Here is a 25,863-nt window from a genome sequence, read left to right as displayed (position 1 = left end):
CAGCTGGTGGTGTCTCGCAGGGTTCAGTTTTCGAGCCACAGCTGTTCACTTTATATTTTAACTTTAATGATCTGGTTGAAGGGACTGGGGGTATTCTGGCGAAGTTCGCCGATGGTACGAAGTTAAGCAGACAGGCAGGTAGTTCTGAGGAGGTGGAGAGGCTGCAAACAGATTTAGACAGTTTAGGAGAGTGGTCCAGGAAATGGCTGATGAAATTCAATGTGAGCACATGCAAGGTCTTTCACTTTGGAAAAAAGAATACAGGCATAGACTATTCTCTAAATGGTAAGAAAATTCAAAAAGCCAAAGTACAAACGGATCTGGGATTGCTAGTCCAGGATTTTCTAAAGGCTGACTTGCAGGTTGAGCCTGTGGTTAAAAGAAAATGTAACGTTGTTATTTATCTCAAGAGGGTTGGAATATAAAAGCAGCAATGTGCTACTGAGACTTTATAAAGCTCTGGTTAAGCCCCATTTGGGATACTGTGTCCAGTTTTGGGCCCCATACCTCAGGAAGGACATACTAGCACTGGAGCATGTCCAGCAAAGATTCACACGGATGATCCCTGGAATGATAAGTCTAACATATGATGATTGGCTGAGGATCCTGGGATTGTATTCATGAGAGTTTAGAAGGTTGAGGGTAGATCTAATAGAAACTTACAAGATAATGCATATCTTAGAAAGTGTGGACGCTGGGAATTTGTTTCCATCAGGCAGGGATACTAGGACCCGTGGGTACAGCCTTAGAATTAGAGGGAGTCAATTTAGAACGGAAATAAGAAGACATTTCTTCAGCCAGAGTGGTGGGCCTGTGGAATTCATTGTCACAGAGCGCAGTGGAGGTTGGGATGTTAAATGTTTTCAAGTCAGAGATTGATAAATTCTTGAAGTCGCAAGGAATTAAGGGATATGGGGAGAGTGTGGGTAAGTGGCATTGAAATGCCCTTCAGCCATGATTGAATGGTGGAGTGGACTCGATGAGCCAAATGGCTTTACTTCCACTCCTATTTCTTATGGTTTTATGGTCTTATAAACAAAAAAACCTCTCAATACCCTTTTAATCTCTGTACCAAACCAGTCTAATTGGCACCAGGAGCATTTTATTACCCCTCTGGAAAAAAACCAAGGACACAGTATCCTTGAGAAAAGGAAGAGCTTTCAAAAAAAAAGGGACCAGCTTTGTGACAATATATAGGAAATCAGGGGACACTTCCAGTGTACATATTTGCCATGGCTGCATTGGAGTCCAGGCCCCAGAATATTAGCAAGTTTCTCGATCCTACCACTATGCCACTGCCTCCCTTGAGTATTGAGAGAAACTTGTTAATTGTAATGCACGTGCCGTAGACAGTAGTAGTGACAGGAATATCTAATTCTTTAAAAATTTCTTGCTCCTATTGGAGCATTCCCCATTTCATATGTGAGAAATTTACCTCATTCAAGTTGATATCAGTTTTTTAAACGTCAAACTACCTCGAGTAGTAATCAATGACCACAGCAATGGCATTGTTGTGAGAACCTTACAGGAGATATTCACCAACCATGGATTTCCAGATGTTACTTCAAACAACATCCCACAGTTTAGTTATGAAATGGTCAAAATATTTGCAAAGAAAATGGGCTCTCCACAGGTTACAAGTTTGCGTCAGTCCAATGGAGATGCACAAAAAGCAATTTAAACAGTGAAAAATCTGAGGTGAAATCCAGATTTTTCTTACTGCTTTGCTTGCTATTCATGCTACTGTGCTCTCCTCAGGTCTATCCCCATCAGATGGGAGTGCAGACTAAAAACAGCTTCCATTATTACCAAGCAACCTGCTTCCAAGAGTCAAAAATAACAGAGGTGATGGCAGAATAGAAATATCATTTATTAGAAATCCAGAGATCCACACGATTGGCCTGGGACATGGATTACATTCCACCATGGCAGATGGTGAAATTTGAATTCAATAAAAATCTGGAGCTTTTAAAAAAGACTGGCCTAACTATAACCGTTGTCATCATGTATTTTAAGGAAGGAAATCTGTCGTCCTCACCTGGTCTAAGACTACATGTTACTCCAAATTTTCAACAATTTGATTGACTCAACTGACCTCTGAAATGGCCCTAACGAGACACTTAGTTCAAGGGACAAATAGCGATGGACAATAAATGCAAGCTTAGTGAGTGACACCCACATTCCATGAACAAATAATAAAACAATTCAACTTGCTTCCCAGAAGGAACACCAACTCCATAGTAAGCTGGCAACCATGATAAATATTACCACATCTCAGGCATTGCCTACTGTAGACCATGGACAATAGGTGTGGATAAAGGACCTGCATACTGTCAGAGTACTAGCACTGTCTGGTCAACTGTCTGGACAGTAAAAATCATTATCTTTTAGAGGTCCCATTCATTGCAACCACTGTCACTTATCCAATCCCTCTACACCTCCATCCGCCATGACCAGGGCCTCCAAGCCCTCCGTTTTTTCCTCTCCAGACATCCCCAACAGTACCCTTCCACCGACACTCTCATTCGTTTGGCCGAACTGGTCCTCACCCTTAACAATTTCTCCTTTGAATCCTCCCACATCCTCCAGACCAAAGGGGTCACCATGGGCACACGTATGGGCCCCAGCTATGCCTGTCTCTTTGTTGGCTACGTAGAGCAGTAATTACATCGGCACCACTCCCTACCTCTTCCTCCGCTACATTGATGACTGCATTGGTGCCACCTCGTGCTCCCGTGAGGAGGTTGAGCAATTCATCAACTTCACCAACACATTTCACCCTGACCTTAAATTTACCTGGACCATCTCTGACACCTCCCGCCCCTTCCTGGACCTCTCCATCTCCATTAATGACGACCGACTTGACACTGACATTTTTTACAAACCCACCAACTCCCACAGCTACCTGGATTACACCTCTTCCCACCCTACCTCTTGCAAAAATGCCATCCCATATTCCCAATTCCTCCGCCTCCGCCGTATCTGCTCCCAGGAGGACCAGTTCCACCACAGAACACACCAGATGGCCTCCTTATTTAGAGACCGCAATTTCCCTTCCCACGCGGTTAAAGATGCCCTCCAACGCATCTCGTCCACATCCCGCACCTCCGCCCTCAGACCCCACCCCTCCAACTGTAACAAGGACAGAACGCCCCGGTGCTCACCTTCCACCCTACCAACCTTCGCATAAACCAAATCATCCGCCAACATTTCCGCCATCTCCAAACAGACCCCACCACCAGGGATATATTTCCCTCCCCACCCCTCTCCGCCTTCCGCAAAGACCGTTCCCTCCATGACTACCTGGTCAGGTCCACGCCCCCCTACAACCCACCCTCCCATCCCCTGCCACCACAGGAACTGTAAAACCTGCGCCCACACCTCCTCCCTCACCTCTATCCAAGGCCCTAAAGGAGCCTTCCACATCCATCAAAGTTTCACCTGCACATCCACTAATATCATTTATTGTATCCGTTGCTCCCGATGCGGTCTCCTCTACATTGAGGAGACTGGGCGCCTCCTAGCAGAGCGTTTTAGGGAACATCTCCGGGACACCCGCACCAATCAACCACACCGCCCCGTGGCCCAACATTTCAACTCCCCCTCCCACTCTACCGAGGACATGGAGGTCCTGGGCCTCTTTCACCGCCGCTCCCTCACCACCAGACGCCTAGAGGAAGAATGCCTCATCTTCCGCCTCGGAACACTTCAACCCCAGGGCATCAATGTGGACTTCATCAGTTTCCTCATTTCCCCTTCCCCCATCTCACCCTAGTTCCAAACTTCCAGCTCAGCACTGTCCACATGACTTGTCAGGACTTGTCCTACCTACCTATCTCCTTTTCCATCTATCCACTCCACCCTCTCCTCCTTGACCCATCACCTTCATCCCCTCCCCCACTCACCCATTGTACTCTACGCTACTTTCTCCAAACCCGCACCCTCCTCTAGCTTATCTCTCCACGCTTCAGGCTCACTGCCTGTATTCCTGATGAAGGGCTTTTGCCCGAAACGTCGATTTCGAAGCTCCTTGGATGCTGCCTGAACTGCTGTGCTCTTCCAGCACCACTAATCCAGAATCTGGTTTCCAGCGTCTGCAGTCATTGTTTTTACCTTTTTACTTCATTGAACCAGCCTACTCATCTAAGTACCAATACTTTCAACTAAACCCTTGGTTCTTACTATTCCAGATAGACCAAATCTCTGACCTAATGGCAGCCAGCAGAGAAAAAGAACCTCAAGTTTTCCTAATCCTTGTCATAGACTGTCCTAATACATTTATCGATACAAATGAATCAAGTCAAAGATGTGTAGGGTGAGGGAGGTAGCTATTCGGGAAAAGATGTTGAGTATATGTTGTGAAAACATGGAATCTGATTAATCACTTGAGAATGTCTACAGACGTTAATAAATATTTATGACAAGTGGTGGGGTGGGTGGGCATTGGAAGGAGGCGGCACGGGAATGGTTGTTATATAAGGAGTGGTACGTGCATGGAATGAGCTGCCAGAGGATGTGATGGAGGCTGGTACAATTGCAACATTTAAGAGGCATTTGGATGGGTATATGAATAGGAAGGGTTTGGAGGGATATGGGCCGGGTGCTGGCAGGTGGGACTAGATTGGGTTGGGATATCTGGTCGGCATGGATGGGTTGGACCGAAGGGTCTGTTTCCATGCTGTACATTTCTATGACTCTAGTATCCAGGCGAAAGTGAGGACTGCAGATGCTGGAGATTGGCATTGAGAGTGTGGTGCTGGAAAAGCACAGCAGGTCAGGTAGTATCCAAGGAGCAGGAAAATCGACGTTTCAGGAAAAAGCCCTTCATTAGGAATGTTGAAGCCCGCCTTTGCCCGAAACGTTAATTTTCCTGCTCCTCGGATGCTGCCTGACCTGCTATGCTTTTCCAGCACCACACTCTCGACCATAGTAAATCTCAGCTGATCATGTATAGTAATGTTTAGAGTTAAAGTGCAATAAATAGAGTTCTAAAGAAGCCTATGTTTGTCTTGCCCTTTTCTTCTCCTCAACCAGTGTGTCTTGAATCTGAATTCATGGATATGGGCATTAAATCACACAATGAAAGATCAATAGCATCTTGGCTCTCTGGATCTATGATGAGTTGGACAAACTGTATTTTTTTTTAAAGAGCCATCAGTGAACTCACAAATGGATTGAAAAAAACAAAGAACTGCGGGTGCTGGAAATCAGAAACAAGGACAGAAATTACGAGAAAAACTCAGCAGGTCTGTCAGTATCTGTAGAAAAAAACATAGAGTTAGCATTTCCAGTCCTGTGACCTTTCTTCAGAATAGGACACCATATGAATCACTTCTCAAGAGATGTTAAACTTGGAGAGACTTCACCCCTTACACTGTAAATGTTTAATTACAAGAAATGAGATGTCTTATGTGCTGATTGGCACAGAGAGGCTTAATCCCCAACAGTAAGTCTTTAACCACAAGGAGCCAGACAGCATGTGACTAAGATTTCTCGTGAGCTGATCAAGGCTTCACCACTACCGTAGTTTTGAGCAACAAGTGGCCGGCATCCGAAGGAGCCAAGTAATGGAGGAAATTGGTACTCACCAGAGCTTGGAGGAAACCAGGTACGCATCTTGTATATACAGTTCAGTTTGTGAACTTCTATTTATCAAAATTGTGCAAGCAAACATAATTACAGCAAGCTGGATATTAATAAGTACTCAACATTGTTAATGAGTGCAAAATAGACTCCCGATGATGAGAGTTGTGAAACCCAGCCAGCCTGAAAAGTTCTGAGAACTTGATTGCAATACATTAACCTGCCATTGGGAAACTCAATTTTTGCCTGCGATCCAATTGTTATTTATGTTCCCCACCTGCCCTTCGGTTAGCTCTGGGCAGGCCAGGAAAATGCTGCTCTCTGTCCTGAATTGCACTTACTCATGAGTTTCTACCTCAGTTTGCTTACTTGGTACACTGAACAAGACACATGTATGCATATCAGTTGAAATTCTGCAAAACTAGGAGGCACTGCTAGCTAGAGAAAGTAATTCCAACTAATTGCTGAATTAACTAATTGTATCTCTAGCAATGAGCTTGTTTATTCCTAAGATTGAAATAAACTTAACATAATTAGCAAATTGTACTTAAATACTAATTGATTAGATTTGAGAAAGAGAACAAACCTTATAATTATAACCCTTTAAAATTTCCTCACTTAATTTGACAGTCTGGAACTGCAACTTCTCAATTTTATTAATTCCTTATGATGAAGATGTAATGAATTTTACAACAGGTTAAATGAAAACTGGCCACAGTTGCCAAATGCTAGGGTGAAGAGGGAACCCTGCTACTGGACAGCCTGTGGTCAGCTGTGTTAAAACACTCCCCCCTTCCACTACCATGCGCTCACTACTAACAATTAAGATCTCCACAGCGATCACTCAGCTTTAGCTGGGCATGGGGCTGCTGGTTGAATGGAAATTTCCAGTCAGTCTCACAACATTGGTCAGACTTCGCATTTTAATTGGCTTAGTAGGCTATCCACCAGTCAAAATTGTCCCTACCAAGTAGAGCAGAGAGGGGAACATGCTAGGACGTTGGTATAGTGTTCTTAAGCCATCCCACCTTGGATGTTTCTATCTGATTAAATTTTCTGTCTAATGTTCCTCACTGAGGCTCAGATCTGCTCCTTGTAGAGTGTTTCTGGATATGGTCTCCTGCTGAGAGCCCTTCTTCCCTTTCTCCCTCTTTCAGCAGATGGTCCTGCGATGTGCTGCCTCTGCTCTTTCTCCCTGTCATGTAATCCAGCAAGAATGCAAAATATGGTTTGGCAGATTTCTTGATGTCAGGATCGAGTTCTGTAACACGTGTCTTACCACTTTAGCAATTTTACAGAACTTTAGAAAATGCTAAACACTTCTATAACTGCACAACAGCCATAAGACATTAAACAGTAATCTTAAAGTAACTGACAATCTTTTTGTGTAGCAATGGTAGTGTCCTTCCTTTTGCTGAATGTGTTTTAAACAGACATCATTAACTGGAGCATTGAATTCCAAAATGGCAATGCAGACAACAAATCATTATTATATGCTGAAAGTCTGTAACCAAGATGTCTTGCTGCAAGAATACCAGACCACAAATTGAATATTTTTACAGCTTTGGTCTCTTTATCTAAGGAATGATACATTTGTCTTAGGTTGTTGCAAAAGTTCACTAAATTGATACATGGGGTGACTAGATTTTCCCATGAGACAAGAGTCCCTACAGTTTAGAAAAATGAGAGGTGGTTTCATTGTAACATATAAAATCCTTATAGTGCTCGGCGGTGCTGAAAAGCTCTATCCTCTTGCTTGAGAATATTGAACTAGTGGTCTTAATCTCAGGATTAGAGGTCAACCAGCTATAAAGGAAACGAGGAGAAATGTTTTTCACTGAGGGCTGTAAATCTTTGAAATAGTTTATCCTAGATATGACTGCTCAGTCAATAATTATATTCAATATGAGGGTAGGATGGGAAAGTGAAGTTGATGTAGAACTTCAGCTATGATCTTATTAATTAGAGAAAGGGGAAAGAGCCCACTTCTGTACTTATTCTTTTTAGTAAAATACCAGCAAAAACCTAACCCCAATACTTCTTCACAAGGTAGCACTTATATATTTTAAGATATAATCTGTTCATAATCCCTTAAAAAAAAGTCTTGGATTCCTGTTGCTATGATCTACATTGTGCCTTTCTATAATCTACTTCTAAATTATATTCCAGGCACTTGTGTAATTAATTTCAGTTTTTAAGAAATGTTAAAAATTAAATTTATGACTTGAAGTGGACATAGATATAGACTCGACTGACCTATGCCAAAATGAAGACTTTATCACATCAGTGAATAGATCAATATATATTTATTATCTTTTCTAAGGTGCAGGTAAATATAAAATCCTGACCAGATAGCTCAGTTTGGCAAACTAAGTTGTTTCTACTGGGTTAGTTACGTCAGTCTCATTATTCATATCTCATTCAGTACGGTTTTGCTTTAGCATTGAAATATATAGTGAAACAATTAAAATATCTTCAGCAGTCTGATCTCTTCTTCAGTTTGCGTATTTTTTCTTGCCGAATGGTATCGCATTCCAAACCAGCTATTTCTGTCAACCGATGAATGAACGAAGCTGATGCACCCTGAAGAGGGTTGTGGTAGCTGTGTACTGCACCAAAAAATGCAAATGAGTGAAGATCTTGACACAGAATTCTTGAAGAAAAATAAATACAGTACTGTCTTGATTTCTAGAAGCTAAGCACAATTCAAATTACTATTTTCACAAAATAATAGCCATGATCCTACCATTCAAATAAAGGGATTTTGTTGTAGCACTATAAGAAAACACATGCTGGGATTTTTTGTGGCAGTATGGGTCACTGTAAGCAGGAGGTGACTCTGCTTTAGCTGGCAGCATGATCTGAGGCCATGTTTTATGAAGGATAGCCAATTAAAGCAATATCCCAAACCCCCAAGAGATGCTGAGGGGTTTGCAGTTCAGCCAACTCAGTAGTACTGCCAGAAGAAGTGCCCTGGAGCATAAAGGCATATTGATGAATATGTAAATGGAGATAAATGAGTTGGACCATAGCAGATACCAGTCAAGCAAATGCCAGCATATGAAGGGCTTGGTGAGGGCAGCCAGCACTTTAGCCACAGGAGTAGCATTGTTACATAGGTCCCTAACTGGACCAAAGAGTATCTGAAAATGAGTGCCACTTAGCTCACCTACCCATTGCTCCCAACACCTCAGGGACACCACCATGTGCTTTCCTCAAACACACTTGTGATTTCCTCAAATGTTAAAGACCCACCCACCACTGGTCAAGTACCAGTAGCAGGGAATGAAATCCTTGACTGGTCATTTAATTAGTGCAGTTGCCCTTTGGGAGTGAGTGCTGCCTACCACTTGGCCCACCATTGGCAAGATGGATTGGCACTGGTAGGACGATTGGCACTCTAAATCTGTCTTCCCTCACCATTTTATCGCCGCTCTCAGCTTGATCCCAAGAACCAGGTAAAATTCAGCCCCATAAAAGGAAAAGTAAGAATTATTAAAAGTAATATTATTGAATCCATTTATACATTTCTAACACTGAAATAGAATTAAAGAAATTGTCATGCCAAATGAAGACATTTCTTGATCTTAATTTTAAATGTGGCCCTGCATTCAGAATATGATAATGTTCACAATTTCAAATTGTACAGACAAAGGATTAAGTTATATTTGAGAATACTTCTGGAAGATTCTGAAATGCAGACGGTATTCCAGTGGAAAAATGACCATTCTTATTAGCTCAACAAAAAAGAATCCAACAAACAAATGCTGCTACACATGTCGGAGATGCAAGGATGGAATATCAAATAAGATCTCCCTGTGAGATAATTGTAGCTGGGATGGGGCAGGTTATCAATGACTTTCCCATTGTGCATCAATCACCCTATTCCAAAGCCATTATTTGGTCAATGGAATGCACTGAACATTGCCATCACATGCCTAAAAATGGTTTCAGATAATACATGTGTTATTCCAAGAAACAGAGAAAAACTAATCATTCTGCAAAGAGCAGACATTGTAGAATATTAGCAGCAGAACAAGGCATGTATTTTTAAACCTGAGACTGCTACTTTTTAAAAGTCTCACAGCTTAACTCCAATGCTAAGTCTACATGTAAAGAAAGTGAACATACTGGGTAAGAAAACTACAAATAACTAACTTCATGATCTGCTGAACAACCATCATTTCTTCCAGGTTTGCCCACCTTGAAGAAGCTCTGTGCATCTGTCCAACAGAAATTCTGTTCCAAAATTTTTCCCATCTTCATCACCATTACTTTCTCCCAGGCTGGCCTTTACCCATTCCTTTGCCCAATTGCTGTTTTCTCTCTCTGTGTGTGCTCCATGTCTACTTATTGTTTACTCCTCCCCTCCCCATCTTCAGCAGATATTCCAACCTTTTCCTAGCTACAATCAGTTCTGAAGAAGGGTCACTGGACTTTGAAGTTATATTTAACAAGCTCTTACCTGGAAACACTGATATTGTTTGAATGACCCTGAATTCAGACTAACATTTCAGGAGTAGATAGACTTAGCTATTTATAAACATCAACAATAAGCATGTTTTCCAAACTTTGTAAATACTGGTGCATTTTTCACCACTTCAAATTGTTAAAGTGAGAAGGGCAACATTTTGTGATCAAATGAATGCCAGACAAACTGGTCCATCGCACACTGTCATGCCTGGGTTGGCTCCCAGAGGATCCCTCTGTCCCAGAACAGAACTCAGAAGTTCTGGATTTCTTTTTAATGGCTTGGATTTGCAGAGTTGGAGAATATCCTGTCATTTCCATCTTTTGGATAAGACGTAAACAAATCCCCTGTTTACCCTGTCAGTGGGATATAAAGGATCTTGCAGTATTATTTTGAGTAACAGTAGGGGAATTATCCTCAGTATTGTGGATAACCTTCAATTAACATCATGAAAGTTGATAATTTGGTCATTATCATATAGTCTATAGGAGCTTGTGTTGCACACACTGACAGCCATATTTCCTATATTACAACACTATCTGCAATTCAAAAGTTCGTAATAGGCTTGAAAACACTTTGAGGTGTCTGAATAAGCATCCATTTTTCTGGGAATACTGCTGGATATTGCCAAGCTCTGTATATAAGCATTGAGTTTGGGTGATGGCCAAGAAGGGTTAGAGACACTGGCATGGAGACATTCAATAATAATTCCTCAGTTGGTAGCAGCTTTCCACTAACCACCCTTCTATGTCAAATGTCTGGAACCCAATGTCCCTGAAGGAACATAAACTGAGTATTGGGTAGGTAAAGAAATGGTGCGTTACAATATTTCCATTCATCTCACGTTGAGAAAGCTTGTCAGTGCAATAATACGTTAGTCCAGTGAGAAACCTTTTCTCACGATGGTGCTCAGTCCTCTGTCATCTCTCAATATCACAAGATAGTTGTGACATATGCTGTGATTTATATATATTTCAATATAATTTACTTTTAGAGTTTGGATTTTGAGTTAGTAGTATGTAGGTTTTCTGTGTCTGTAGGGGATTTAATATTTAACTTGTAATTATTTCCCTAGCTACGGTGATTCATTTTAAAATCAGTATGAGAGAATTCCTGGTGTGCAGTATTTTCATTGGGAGAGTTTCTATAAGGGAGCAAAGTAAACAGTTGTGCATTACACCTTCAGTTTAGGTCTGAAATTGGTTGTTTCTCCTAATCAATTGCAAAAAAAACATCATTTGGAAAAATGTTTTTGAGACTTAATTTGGCAGTTTAGCAGATGATTTGGTTGAAGCTGGATACTTGTTCCCAATAAAGATGGATGGTTTAGAATGGTTAAGTTGTAAAGTTTTAAAACCAGGAATGTTTTGTTAAAACCTTGAAGGGGTTATCTGAAGTTTAGAAAGTCTGAACTCTATTGTATGAAAATTCAAAGAAGAGGTAATCAGATTCTCAAGACCAGAGAATTGAAGCCACAGCTGAGTCACACCCTACATGTGATCCTCTCTCTGTTGTTTGAGCAGTGTAAAGGAATGCTGTTGGGGTTAATGAAATTGTAGTTTGCTGTGGTCTTTGAAAATTTTATACTTGTGTTATATGTAATAGTTAGGTTTATTTTATCTTCATTTCTTTTGTATAATATGCTTCTGTTCTAATGTTAAAACTAAATCTGTAGGATCGCATGCTTGTGTTTTACTGAAAGACCACATTGTTAAAACCAAAAAAAAATTTATCAAGCCAGATGTTAGTCTAGGATCTGACCTCTCCAATAATAACATCAATTGAAATCACAACTTGATACAGAGTCAACTGTAGTTCAGCATTAGTATGGCAGGGATCAAACAGAGGTTAAGAAAGATCACCCACATCGCACCTCTGATTGAAGGTGATTATGAACACTTTAGTAGTGTCTTTTGCATTGAAATGCCAGATTCTATCATCTTTCAAGATGGAGAAGCACACTAAGCCTCTTCCTAAGGGTGCATCACTGTTTGCAACTGGATGTCTCAGGACTTTAGAATTTCATTTGTCTTTTGGTTGTGAGAGCATGAGTTGCTCACTGTTTAGCAACAATGAAGTTCTGTGCTAGTTGGCATTATCAAGTACGCCTGGTGTTTCTCTCAGAATAGGCTTTTATATACTCTACATAAAAGTTGGAAGAAACACAATTGTCTTTAATATCATTTTTTCTTGTGGACAGAAAACAGAGTTAATATTTCAAGTCCAGTGACCCTTCAAAATGTTATGTTCTCCAGCAGTTTCTGTATTTGTTTCAGATCTTCAGCATCTGCAGTTTTTGTTTGTGTTGGCTTGCTCATAGCAGTGTCAAAGAGATTAATGTTTAGTTCTTGGAGACTCCAAGACAATCCTGGAGGGTTAGCATTTGTAACTCTAACTCAAAATTATTGAGTGAAAAATCAAACTAAGTGGTGCAACATCCAAAAGCATTCCTCACACAGCAAACTATATGACAAAGAATGTGTGTTTTACCCCTTAAGGTGTTTTCTAGACAAGATATATGTAACACTTAAAGACCAATTTCCTTGTATTTATAGAAGTCACACTTCACTACATATTATATGTTGTAATTATTATAGGTTAACTTTTCATTCATGATCGAAAATGTATACAATAATTAAAAGCAATCACAATTTATCTTTATGTTATGATTTACCTTTTATAAACAACTGAAGCTAAGAAAGAATTCTGAGCAATATGTTCTCCAGTTACGTTTTTCCAGAAACATCAATAACTAAATATTTTCTCCCCATTTCAAACAGCTGTCCTTTATCACCAAAGCTGAGAAAACTTTCTACTTTAGATGAAGTTACATAAAAATAAAAACTAAGAGCAGGAGTCACCCATCCAGCTTAAAGTTTGCTCTGCTATTCAATATGGTCATGGCTGAACATCTATCTCAAAGCCATATTCCCACTTTCTCCCCTACCCCTGGATGCCTTTAACATCAAAGTTTATCTCTTTCTTGATATATTCAGTAACTTGGCATCCACAGCCTTCTGTGGTGGAGAAATCTTTCCTCATCTCATTCCTAAATAGTTACAATATATCCTGAAATTGTGAGCCCTGGCTCTAGACACCGAAATGAAGGAAACATTCTACACTTAGGCTCATCTCAAACTTCAGTGAATGCAGGCCCAGACAAACTAATTTCTCTTCAAAAGAGGGGTGGCACGGTGGCTCAGTGGTTAGCACTGCTGCCTCACAGCACCAGGGTCCCAGGTTTGATTTCAGCCTCGGGTGACTGACTATGTCTGCGTGGGTTTCCTCCTGGTGCTCCAGTTTCCTCCCACAGCCAAAAGATGTGCAAGTTAGGTGAATTGGCAATGCTAAATTGTCCATAGTGTTAGGTGCATTAGTCAGAGGGAAATGGGTCTGGGTGGGTTACTCTTCAGAGGGTTGGTGTGGACTGGTTGGGCCGAAGGGCATGTTTCTACACTGTAGAGAATCTAATCTAATCAAGATAGTTGTGCCATCCTGGTATCAGCCTATATAGCACTCCCTCTATAGCAAGTATACCTTGCATCAGGTAGGCAAGCAATATTCCAGATGGAGCTCCACTAATGCCCTGTATAACTGCAGTAAGACATCCTTATTTCTGAACTCAAATCTTGTAATTAAGGCCAGGGTACCATTTGCTTCCAAATTGCTTCCAATCTGCCTGTCTACTTTCATTGACTGATGTACAAGGACATCCATATTCTCTTGTACATCCACATTTTCCAAGATATCAGCATTAAATAATATTCTGCCTTTCTGTTTTACACACCAAAGTGTATGACCACATTTAGCCAAATGTTACTGCATCTGCATGTGTCTGCCCACTCACTCAACTTGTCTAAATCACCATGAATCCTCCTTGCAATTCAATTTCCCCTGTTTTGTGTTATCTACAAATTTGGAAAAGTTGAATTTGGTTCCCCAATGTATAATATCTATACATGTCATGAATAGCTGGCACCCAAACACAGATTCTTATGGTAACCCAAGACTCACTGCCTGCTACCTGGAAAAAGACACATTTAGTCCCAGTCTCTCTTTCCTGTCTGTCAACCAATTCTCAATCTATGCCAATATATGACCCCATGTCCTATGTGCTTTAACCTCTGCCCACCAATCTTTTATGAGAGATATTATCAAATGCTTTCCATAAGTCCAAAATATCATATCCACTGGTTTTCCTTTACCAATTTGACACATTGCATCCTCAAAAGGCTTTCAGCAGATTTGTTAAGTGTGATTGCATTTCATTGCATGCTGGCTTTCTTCAATGCTATTAATACATTCCAAGTGTTCATTTATCATGTCTTTTTATTATAGATTCTAAATTTTCGCCACTACTGACAGTAGGCTAACTGTTCTGTAATTCTAATTTTCTTTTTCTCTCCTTCTCTTTTTAAATGGTGAGGTTAATTTGTAGGAACTGCTCCGGAGTCTACTGAATTTTAGAAGAATACAACCAATCTATTCAAAAATTTCCAAGGCCACTTCTTTTATTACTCTGGGATGTACATCATTAGACTCTGGTGAATTATCAGTCTGTAACCCCATTAATTTTAGTCACACTTTTAAAAAAAATAATACTGATTTCCTTCAATTCTACCCTCTGCCTGGACGCTTGGCTGACCACTATTTCTGGGAGGTTATTTATGTGCCCACTTTTTGGAAAGACTAGAACCAAAATATGCATTGAATTCTTCTGTAATTCCTTTGTCTCCACTATAATTTCCTCAGTTTCTTACTGTCAGGGACCTACATTTGTCTTTACTAATCTTTCTGTCTTCATATATTTATAGAAGCTTTTACAGTCAGTTTTTATGTTCCCTGCAATTTTAAACTGATACTCTATTTCCCCTAATTGATCAAACTTTGTCTGCTGCAATGTTTTGAAGTTCTTCTGAGGCTTCTTGGAATAGTAACAGATTTCTATATGAAGTAAAGTATCCAAAATGTTATGTTGTTACTTAAAGGATCACAAGCTTTGAAAAAACATACTTACCAAAATTAGAATCAAGATATGCTACTGCATGATGAAAACACCATTCTAATAATATGCATATAAAACATTGTTCAGTTATTGACTCTTGCAATTAAAAACTTATCAAAAGCACCAATATATACAAAAAATGCAGAATGATTAAATTTAGAAATCTTTTTGATAAGTTACATAAAAGGTTAATTATACCACATCATACTTAACTAAATTGATTTTTAAATGATCATAAAATACTTACATTTTTGATTAGACGGAATTGATAGCGAAGAACAGAGGCCATTATGTGTCTTTGAACTGAATGAATGAAATAAAAGCAGAACTTATTTTAGATTTTGTTTAATTATCTAAAGCAGACAGAAATTATTGAATGTCAAGTTTATCTTTGAAGAACAAAATTAATAAACGTTTTCATGTCAGCAATGTTTAAAAAAGTTCCCAGATGGTTTCCATAAAAATAGGTGAAAAATTGCAAGGTAATTTTTAACAATAAAAAGGTTAATTGTTTACAATTGATCTATATGGGCATTTGGAATTAATTTGAACTGTACTTAAAAAGATCATTTCGATAGGTTGTGAAGTGGATTCGTAGTGGAGTTTGCTATGTGCCCCTCAAATTCTAGTTGGCTTCATGTTTTCTTCACTTCACCTTTGCTTGTAATTCCATTCTTGGCAAAGTTTGCCAATTGATCAAGGTATATTTTAAGGCCTTCTAAAAGTTTTCGGAAACTTAGTCTCTTTAATTATCCCCATCTGTTTAAATTCTGACTTAGTATATTTGTTCTCTCACCACCAGGCCCTGAACCTCCATTATGAGGACAAGCCAGCAAACTGAGGAAGAAAAAAAAATCTCAGGAATAAAGTGAAACTAATATGCCCTCTTTTGAGCAATATTTGTGCAAAGTGTAAGGAAATAAAAGTGAAGTCATTGTGGACTTTTCAATAGAATAAGTAAATAGTCAGTTTCTAAATTCAAAGCTAACTGAACCCTTAGTTTTTGTTCACAACCGATTAGGCAATGCTCAGGAGGAGACCCCAAACACCTCATAGGGAATCCAGAACAATTTATCACCTACTGTCACCACAGAGATAAAAATGATCAATGTATAATAAAAGAAATACCAAACCCATATAGTGTGGAAGTAGCAGTTAAGGGTTCCAGGCATCAACTGGACATGGTGGGGTGTATCCCGCAAACAGCATTTCCATTGTCTTTCCTGCTGATTCCTAGGTCCTCTCTCCCCTAAATCCCACCTTGAAAAACACAGCCCTTACTTTGTGGCTCCCAGGGCACCACTGAACACAAGGATTGCCTCGAATTAGTCATGCAAAACTTCTGACCCCGGGTTTTTGATTCCAGAGTAAAGCCTGCCGGTATCCTCACTACTGCCAGGGTGACTTGTAGGCATTCCTGGAAAGAGACAGACTGGGTCTTACATCAGCTGTCCAATTGCCATGCAAGATGTCCAACGACAAAAGGTTTTGCCCAATATGTCCGGAAGCCTGCTTAAAAGTGCAAATAGATTATCCAGATGAAACTGGGGTCTCATTCTTTTACGGCCTTCAGTAAGGTTGTTTTGGGTAAGATCTTCCATATGGTGGCTCTGTAAGCCGTATACAGAGGAACCTCGATGATCTGAACGAGATGGGCGAGCAGCATTTGATTCAGATAATTGATTCTTTGGATAAATGATTCAAAGCCTCTTCTCTGGGCTCGGAGTTTTCTGAAGTTTCCTTTTTCCTTGCGCTGCCTGCCTTGCTCCCTCTCACTATCTCAGGGTTTGTTTCTGAGCAGACACATACACTTGTGTGTAAGGGACGTGCCGCATTGCTGAAACCTCCCTGTCCCCCCTCAACAGTTCAATGGGATTGACACAGCGAGCACTTGCTAAGTCCTGTCCCCGTTCAGAAAACTAGGCAGTAGCACACCGCGCACGAGCTCTCCCACCCCGTCTGCCCCACCCCATCCCCAATGCCGTCCGACCCTACAACCCCACCCCCCACCACCACCACCCGCTGGCCGCCCTGCACCTCCTTGCACCGCTGCCCAACCCCGTCAGCTCAGGTCACCATTCCCCCCCCTCCCCCCCAACACACACACACACAGACACATACACACATACTCAACAACTCAATCGAAGAAATTTAACAGACAATAACTGCCAGATCTGCTAAGGACTGAGAGGATGTAATAAAAAAATGAAGTTTTCCAACCAGCTAATCATAAATGAAATGCTGATTAATCACCAACAATTCTCTCACTGTGTAGGAGAAAGTGAGGACCTCAGATGCTGGAGATCACAGTTGAGAGTGTAGTGCTGGAAAAGCACAGCAGGTTAGGCAGCATCCGAGGAACCCTTCATCATGCCACCGTGCTGCTTCATTCCTGATGAAGGGCTTTTGCCCGAAACGTCGATTCTCCTGCTCCTCAGATGTTGCCTGACCTGCTGTGCTTCTCCAGCACCACACTGTCAACTCATTCTCTCATTGCGTATAAATCATCCTGGCTCCAGCCCATTATATCATGGATAATGTTACATGCTGACTTGCAATCACATGATCAAAGGTAACCTGAAGGAAGTTAAAAGCCAGTCTCGAAATGATCAGGACAGGAGGGAATATTCTTCCACACAGAAGAAAAAAACCCCTGCCTAACGCAGACTGAGAATTCACCAGGGACTATTTTATTTTCACCTGCACAGATTCACTCCGACAAACACTCAACCATAATTTCACCTGGAAATTCAAAGACTTCTGACTATGAGAAAGAAATTATCATTTTACATCTTAAAGGACTGAAATTTGAACACATGAAATAATTCCCCAGTATCCAGCAAGCATGGATAAAACATAAACACTTTTTTTCTGGCTACCATCAGTTCTGAGTTTTCTCCACAGATACTGCCAGACCTGCTGAGCTTCTCCAGCAATTTCTGGTTTTGTTTCCGATTGCAGCAGCTTTTGGGTTTTATGGAGTATGGGGAGTGTGAATTACATGAATTTGCTAGTTGCACAAGAAGTTCTGTTGATTCTTTACTCTGCATTCCCTATCCACTCATAGGGACATACCTCTCCTACCCCTGTATTACCATTAATGCCTCTCATATTAACTTCCATTCTACTCAATCTCTCCTTTTGTTTTATTGTAGAAAAAAGTGTCATGACTGGACAAAGGGTGGCAGGATGGTGGTCCTCACTCAAGGAGAAAATGCTGGAGTTGGCTGGAGAAGAGAATGATCATTCATATGGAATGCTGAGATGTCCAGGAATAACCGAGTATTTACTCCCTTTAAATATGTGCTCTAGACTCTTGTTAAAGTTATATTCATTTGTGATTTAAGCAGTCTCTTCAAATATCCCAAGGATGAAACAAGTTGTAGTGGTCAAGCATTGCCTTTCTCTCACAAGCAATCAACCCCTTGATTCTTGTCACATCAGACATCAGGAATCCTTGAACCATCATGTTGCTGGCTGTGGCCAAGGGCACATTGACAACAAGCAACAGGATAGTAGCAGGGCATACCCTGTATAGCTCATCCACACCTACACCCACCTTATGAGTGAAAGGACGGAACCAACAATAATTCTACACATCTCTGTCAGAAACATTTCATTCTATCTTTCAACTTTTCAAAGGAGAGCCTTACTTTTCAAGGCTGGTAAGTGTATAATGGGGCATTCACATCTCTACTCACTTTTATAACTCAATGGCCTCCCAAGATAAGCTGCATGAAGCATTGCCTCTCTCTCTAAACACTATCCCACAGAATGATCAAGCATTTTTAGGGCAATCTAGTTTATATACAATTTGTGAAACATTGAAGGCTAACTGATAATGGAAGACTGAAATCCTCAGGATTGCTCCCAACCTGCTGCTTATCATGACAGACTTCACTGCACAACACTGGATATTATATGCTGACTGAAGCCTTAGAAACCACTAAACATCAGTCCTGATAGAGGTTTATAAGATTGTCATTGGCATGGATTGAGTGGAAAATATAAGGTTTTTACTCAGGGTGGAGGTGTCAATTACCAGGGGACATAGGTTCAAGGTGTGTTTGTCGGGGGGGGGGGCAAGTTTAAAAAAGATGTGTGAGGCAGGTTTTGCACCCAAAGATGTGCTGCCAGAAGTGGGGATGGAAGTAGATATTTTGAAAATGTGGGTGTACTTTGAGTTAAACGCAGTAGAACTACCGGACACAGCACCAAGTGTTCTCAATAAGGTAACAATGTCACACTTGGTCGAACAACTCGTTTAGCTTGTTGCCTGGAGACAAAAACAACTTTGAATATTCGGCCAATCAGTTTAAATTTTACCCTGAAAAATACCAAACTCCAATCTAGTTGGAATTTAGTATAGTGACAATCTTAAAAGCCAATGACACAATCTGACGCTTTGAGGATATACGACCGGGGGAAATTGAACAGTTGATAGGAGAACTGCCAATCCAACAGCATCTTCACACTGCCCATAAATATAGCTCTCTTAAAACTACCTTTATTGATCAGCAACCTGTGAAGCAGTATTCCCAAGGAGAGAAAAAAAGACCGAAATACAGAGGAGAAACTAAAGCTGCCTGGTTTTGAGATAAGAAGTGTTGTTTTGTAAATCATAATTGGGATTTTTATCGGACTAGTATTATAGAAGGGAAGCTAAAAGATAGGTTAGATAAGGACTTGTAAACAGTTGTTAGTTAATTATTATCTGTTATACTTTAAGAAATAAAGTTGTTCATTTTTACTTTAAATAGTTCTTGGCTACTCGAATTTTCACAGGTTACTGAACAAGATAAATCGTTTCTGTGTTGCTGGTTTAAATTAAGCAGGAGAGTTCACTCCGTGTAGTAACAGTTTGGGGGCTTGGGTCCGTGATTTGAACTGGTTTATACAAATTTGAATAGATTTGGGGGTATGATAAATCCCAGCAGTTTTAAACACTTGCAGGTTAGTGTCCTAGATCTTTAAATAAAATGCAGGTGAGGCAATTTATTTACTTTTGGTGAGTTGTTGTTGATTAAATTAAAAGTGAGAGAAATGGCTCTTAAAACTGCTACAGAGGTTTTGGGATTTGAAGATGTCTATTTCTCTGACACACCTAAGTATGGCCTTTTTCTTTCTTTCTAAACTTTCTTGGCAAATTTGAGAATCATCTTCAAAGTGCAGTAGAGGTACAAAAACTTAAATTACAATTGAGGAAAATGGAGTTAGAAGATAAAAAAAGATAGTGAGAAGAAAAAGAGAGAAAGTTTTTGGCTAAGGGAAAAAGAGAGAAGAGAGAAAGAAAGGGAGAATTTGAATTTGAGAAGTTGCGGCTTAGCAAAGTCAAGTTAACAGGATGGAAATTAAAAGAGAAGGGAGTGATATATATAAATATGTCAAACTAAACTGGTAGGCAGAGCTAGTGAGGTATTTGCCACGCTGTGAGATGAGGGGTCAAGAGATAATGAAGAAATTAAACAGGCTATTTTAAGTGTTTATGAATTGGTACCAGAAGCATATACACAGGATTCCGAAGCACAAAGAAGGAACCAGCTCAGACTTATGTTGAATTCGAAAGAATTAAACATAGTCATTTTGATCAATGGGTGCATGCTTTGAAAATTGATAGGGCATTTGAGACTCTAAGAGAGATTATTCTGCTGGAGGAATTTAAAAACTCACTTCCAGAGTTAGTAAGAATTCACGTGGAGGAACAGAAAGTTCAGAAGTGAGAAGGGCAGCAGAATTAGCAGATGAATACATGTTGGTGCATCAGACAAGCCTCCGGCCAGAACTTCATCCTGTGAGGGATAGAAGTTGAGAGAAGGGGAAATCCTACACCATGAATCCAAGAGTAGAGAGCACTGGTAAGAATTTACCACAGGTTAAAGAAGCACTAGAGGACAGACAGGAGGTGAAAGGCCTCAGGTGTATTCACTGTAATGGAGTGGGACACAGAAAATTACAGTGCCGATGGTTTCAGAGGAGTACTGGGGAAAGGTGTTTTCACTGCCAGAAGGTGGGACACGTAAAGGCAGTGCTGGTCGTTAAAGAAAGGTTGTTGGAAAAGAATTTACCTGTGGTAAATTCTTACCAGTGCTCTCTACTCTTGGTTTCATGGTGTAGGATCTCTCCTTCTCCCAACTTCTATCCCTCACAGGATGAAACTCTGACCAGAAGCTTGTAAAAGAAGCTAAGCCAGTGGTATTAGTGAAGGTAGTAAAAGAGACTCCAAGAAGAGCTGAGGAGCTGCAGGAGAGTACACAGCCTAGGCAGGGAATTGGTATGAAGTTCATACCTGATCTCTAAAAGAGTTGGCCTCTGTGGGGAAAATTTACTCAGAAAGAACAGGGAGACAGGGGGAGGACAAGAAAATATAATTTTGAGAGATACAGTATCTAACCAGTGGCTGTTGGTAAGGGATGAGCAAATATGCACTCTTTCTGATTTGTTAACCGAGAGTGTGGTAATTTGTGGGATAGATGGACAGAAATTTAGCATTCCCTTATATAAGATCAGGTTGGAGTGCGAACTCTAGACTGGGGAAGTTACAGTGGGAGTGATTGACAGGAATTCAGTTTGCTCTTAGAAATGATTTGGCAGGATCAAGGTGGGAGTGACACTCCTTATTGTGGAGAAGCCCAAGGAAGACCAAGAAACTGAGGAATTTAAACAGAAATATCCTGGTATTTTCCCAGACTGTGTGGTAACCAGATCTCACGATCGTAAGTCACAATACGAAGTGAAAAGTAATGAGAAAGATGAAGGAATTGAGGTTCAGTTAGTGGATACCCTGTTTGACGTAATGGTGCAGGAAAAACTTGAACAGGCAGAGAGTCAGACAGAAGTGTTTAGTCCTGAAAGGCTAACGGACTTACAACAGCAAGACAATATGACAAAAGATATATATGTGGATGCGTACTCTGAAAAGGAGGCAGAGAATATTCCTGAGAGTTATTACCTGAAAGATAGAATCCTAAGGCGGAAATGGAGATCACGGCAGATTAATGCAGAGGAGAAATGGGCTCAATCAACCAGATTGTGTTGTTGATAGCATACAATCAGGACATTTTATGGGTAGCACATGAACTACCTGTAGGAGGTCACCTAGGGGTATGAATGACACAGGCTAAGGTACACAAACATTTTTGTTGACCTGGAATGCACAAGAATGGGGTTAACTTTTGCCATACGTGTCATATGTGCGAAATGGTAGGTAAGCCATAGGCTGTGATAAAGCCAGCACCTTTGTTGCCAATTCCCACATTTGAAGAACCTTTCATGTAGATTGCAATTGATTGTGTAGGTCCCCTCCCGAGAACTAAAAGTGGGAGCCAGTAGATGTTAACCATAGTGGATGTGTCTACTGGATTTCCGGAGGCAATACCATTATGGAGTATCAAGGCAAAAAAGGGTAGTCGAGGAGTTAGTAGCTTTTTTCACACGGTATGGGCTACCCAGAGAGATTCAGTCAGACCAAGGGTCAAATTTTACTGCAAGGCTGTTTGAGGTGGTTATGGATAGCTTAGGTATACAGGACTTTAAATCCATTGCGTATCGTCTTAAATCCCAGGGAGCTTTAGAAAGGTGGCATCAGACCTCGAAGACAATGTTGAGAGCATACTGTCACGATTACCTGAATGATTGAGATAAAAATATCCCATTCATATTGTTTGCCATTAGAGATGCCCAAAATGAATCTACTCAGTTCACTCCCTTTGAGTTAATATTTGGTCATGAAGTGGGAGGCCCTTTGAAATTAATTAAAGAAAAATTGACAGGACCAAAGTCAGAGATCTCACACTTAGATTATGTAACAGAGGTGAGGGAGAGATTAAACGAGTAGATGAGTTAGCTAAACAGCACCTAAAGGGGCACAGTATAGAATGAAGCAAATGGCAGATAAAACCTCTGAAACTCGGATGTTTTCCCGAGTAGATAACGTGTTAGTACTGTTATCAGTGATAGGAGATCCCTTCAAAGCCAGGTTTAGTGATCCCTCTCAAATTGAGAAAAAATTGAGTCAGATGAACTATTTAGTAAAGATGCCAGATAGAAAAAAAAGTATTGAGTATGTCATATGAACATGCTGAAACCATATTATACTAAAGAGAAAGAACTGGAGAAACAGGTGTTAGGTACTGCCTTGCAGAGTGAGGAATCAAATCCAGATGATGTGGATTTTGATGTGGCTCAAAATAGATTAAAACATGAAGAAGTCCTTGAAGACTGGGATAGGTTAGTAAGCTATCTGTCTCAGGAACATTGAATGCAGCTGAAAGATTTGTTACAACAGTACAAGGACATATGTAAGAATCAGATGGGGAGGACTAATGCTATTGTACATGAAGTAGATGTAGGGAATACTGCTCCGATAAAACAACACCCCTATCGGCTTAATCCTTTCAAAGCCAGACAGGTTCAGATGGAGGTGGAGGCCATGCTTGACGAGGACATCATCGAACCAAGCCAGAGCGAGTGGAGTTCGCTGATCGTTTTAGTTCCCAAACCGGATGGGACTCAACGATTCTGAGTAGATTATCAGAAAGTCAACGCTATTACAACATTGGACTCATATGCAATTCCTCGACTGGCGGACTGTATTGAGAAAGTCAGACAAGCCAGTTACATTACCAAGTTGGACTTAATGCGTGGTTACTGACAGGTACCTTTATCAGAGATGGCAAAAGAAACTTCCGCATTTGTAACCCCAAATGGGCTATATCAGTATAAAGTGATGCCCTTTGGAATGAAGAACACACCCGCCACATTCCAAAGACTCATGAACAGAGTTGTGCTGGGCTAACAAATTGTGCTGTCTATTTGGACGATGTCGTGATCTTTAGTAAGTCCTGGAAAGATCAGATGCTCAGTTGGCAGAGCTCTTTGAACGATTATGAGAAGCAAATCTATTGATAAACTTAAATAAAATGCAATTCATAAAAACAGAGGTGACGTTCTTGGGATATAACATTGGTCAAGGAAGGTTGACCCCACGGAATGCAAAGACAAAGCCATCGAGGAATCTCCACGACCAAACTCGAAGAAACAGGTGCTTCAATTCTTCTGACTCAGTGGATCATATCAGACGTTTGTTCCAACTTTCAGCAGTGTACTGGCACCATTACCCAATTTGCTGAAGAAGAACGCAACGTTTTGGTGGATAAAACTACGCAAGGAGGCATTCGACCATTTGAAATCAATATTAACCATCAAACTAAGCATTAGCTATAAGAATCTAAAATCTGGAATTAGACCGTTGTCAGGAGTAACCATTTTTATGCATGCTTTTATTAACCACAAAATGGCTTCTTAATACAAAGTAATATAACAAAATGGCTTCAGGCTGCAAATTAACACTGTTTAAAATGCTTCACACCCTGCTAAAGGCTGCATTCCTGCCTTGCTGAGCTAACTGAATTAAAGATAAAGCAGAACAATGCACCCTTCACAGCATGGAATTAACTGAGCTAGATAGGACATTACTAACTATTTTAGTTCACCTTGAAATGCAGGTGGGAAGAGATAAATGTGTAGTAAACAACTTTGTTTTCCAGAAAATATCATGGGTTAACCTGCTATCCATTATGTCATTTGTTACATTTTATTGGATTTATTCTGTAATTAAGGCTGTGCTACTTCTTAAGAAGTATATTTAAAAATTGCCTTTGTTCTAAGTGAAATTGTGCAGTTTCTTCAAGGAGCACAGATGCTGTTAACTCTGTGTTGCTGCACAAACCTGTGCCTGGCATCGTAATAAACGGTGAAATTTTGCTGAAGCAGACTGCATTCCTGTTGATTATTTGACCAATAGCGGAACCGAGGGACCCCTCTCGGAGGGTCCAGATCTTCAGCTACACCAAACTTTTCAAAACCATATAAAGTCACCATTGATGCTAATGTCATTAGAGTTGGAGTTGTACTCCTACAGGAAGGTGAGGATGGTATTAAACTGCCAGTTGATTACTTTTCAAAGATCAATATTCACCAGAGGAAATACTCCACAATCAAAAAGGAACTGATTAGATTAGATTAGATTCCCTACAGTGTGGAAACAGGCCCTTTGGCCCAACAAGTCAACACCAACCCTCTGAAGAGTAACCCACCCAGACCTATTTCCCTCTGACTAATGCACCTAACACTATGGGCAATTTAAGACCATAAGACATAGGAGTGGAAGTAAGGCCATTCGGCCCATCGAGTCCACTCCGCCATTCAATCATGGCTGATGGGCATTTCAACTCCACTTACCCGCATTCTCCCCTTAGCCCTTAATTCCCCGAGACAACAAGAATCTATCATTCTCTGCCTTGAAGACATTTAGCGTCCCGGCTTCCACTGCCCTCTGCAGCAATGAATTCCACAGGCCCACCACTCTCTGGCTGAAGAAATGTCTCCGCAATTCTGTTCTGAATTTACCCCCTCTAATTCTAAGGCTGTGTCCACGGGGTCCTAGTCTCCTCACCTAACGGAAACAATTTCCTAGCGTCCACCCTTTCCAAGCCATGTATTATCTTGTACGTCTCTATTAAGTCTCCCCTTAATCTTCTAAACTCCAATGAATACAATCCCAGTATTCTCAGCCGTTCCTCATATGTTAGACCAACCATTCCAGGGATCATCCGTGTGAGTCTCCGCTGGACACGTTCCAGTGCCAGTATGTCCTTCCTGAGGTGTGGGGACCAAAACTGGACACAGTACTCCAAATGGGACCCAACCAGAGCTTTATAAAGTCTCAGTAGCACAACGGTGCTTTTATATTTCAACCCTCTTGAGATAAGTGACAACATTGCATTCGCTTTCTTAATCACGGACT

At 40.7% G+C, this 25,863-nt stretch overlaps 1 protein-coding gene and 1 long non-coding RNA gene across 4 annotated transcripts in view; one reads left to right on the top strand and one right to left on the bottom strand.

The window, feature by feature from the left end:
* Positions 1-5,519: 5,519 nt before the first annotated feature.
* LOC140477462 (uncharacterized) lies at positions 5,520-24,677 on the top strand. Its single transcript, XR_011960739.1, has 3 exons — positions 5,520-5,608; positions 18,215-18,724; positions 23,459-24,677. It is a non-coding gene; the product is annotated as an uncharacterized lncRNA (long non-coding RNA).
* LOC140477461 (uncharacterized) overlaps positions 7,137-25,863 on the bottom strand; it is a 158,846-nt gene continuing 140,119 nt past the window's right edge. For all 3 annotated transcript variants that reach the window (XM_072571394.1, XM_072571395.1, XM_072571396.1), the window contains 2 exons: positions 15,307-15,362; positions 7,137-8,192 (listed from right to left, as the gene is read on the bottom strand). In XM_072571394.1, the coding sequence (XP_072427495.1) occupies positions 8,059-8,192; positions 15,307-15,362 (190 nt within the window). In that variant the 3' untranslated portion in view covers positions 7,137-8,058. The remainder of the gene's footprint in view (positions 8,193-15,306; positions 15,363-25,863) is intronic.

Source organism: Chiloscyllium punctatum, chromosome 5, assembly GCF_047496795.1.
Source record: "Chiloscyllium punctatum isolate Juve2018m chromosome 5, sChiPun1.3, whole genome shotgun sequence".
In the NCBI taxonomy this organism is placed as follows: domain Eukaryota; kingdom Metazoa; phylum Chordata; class Chondrichthyes; order Orectolobiformes; family Hemiscylliidae; genus Chiloscyllium; species Chiloscyllium punctatum.
Note: the sequence above shows the minus strand (reverse complement) of the source record. Positions and strands in the feature narration are given on the sequence as shown.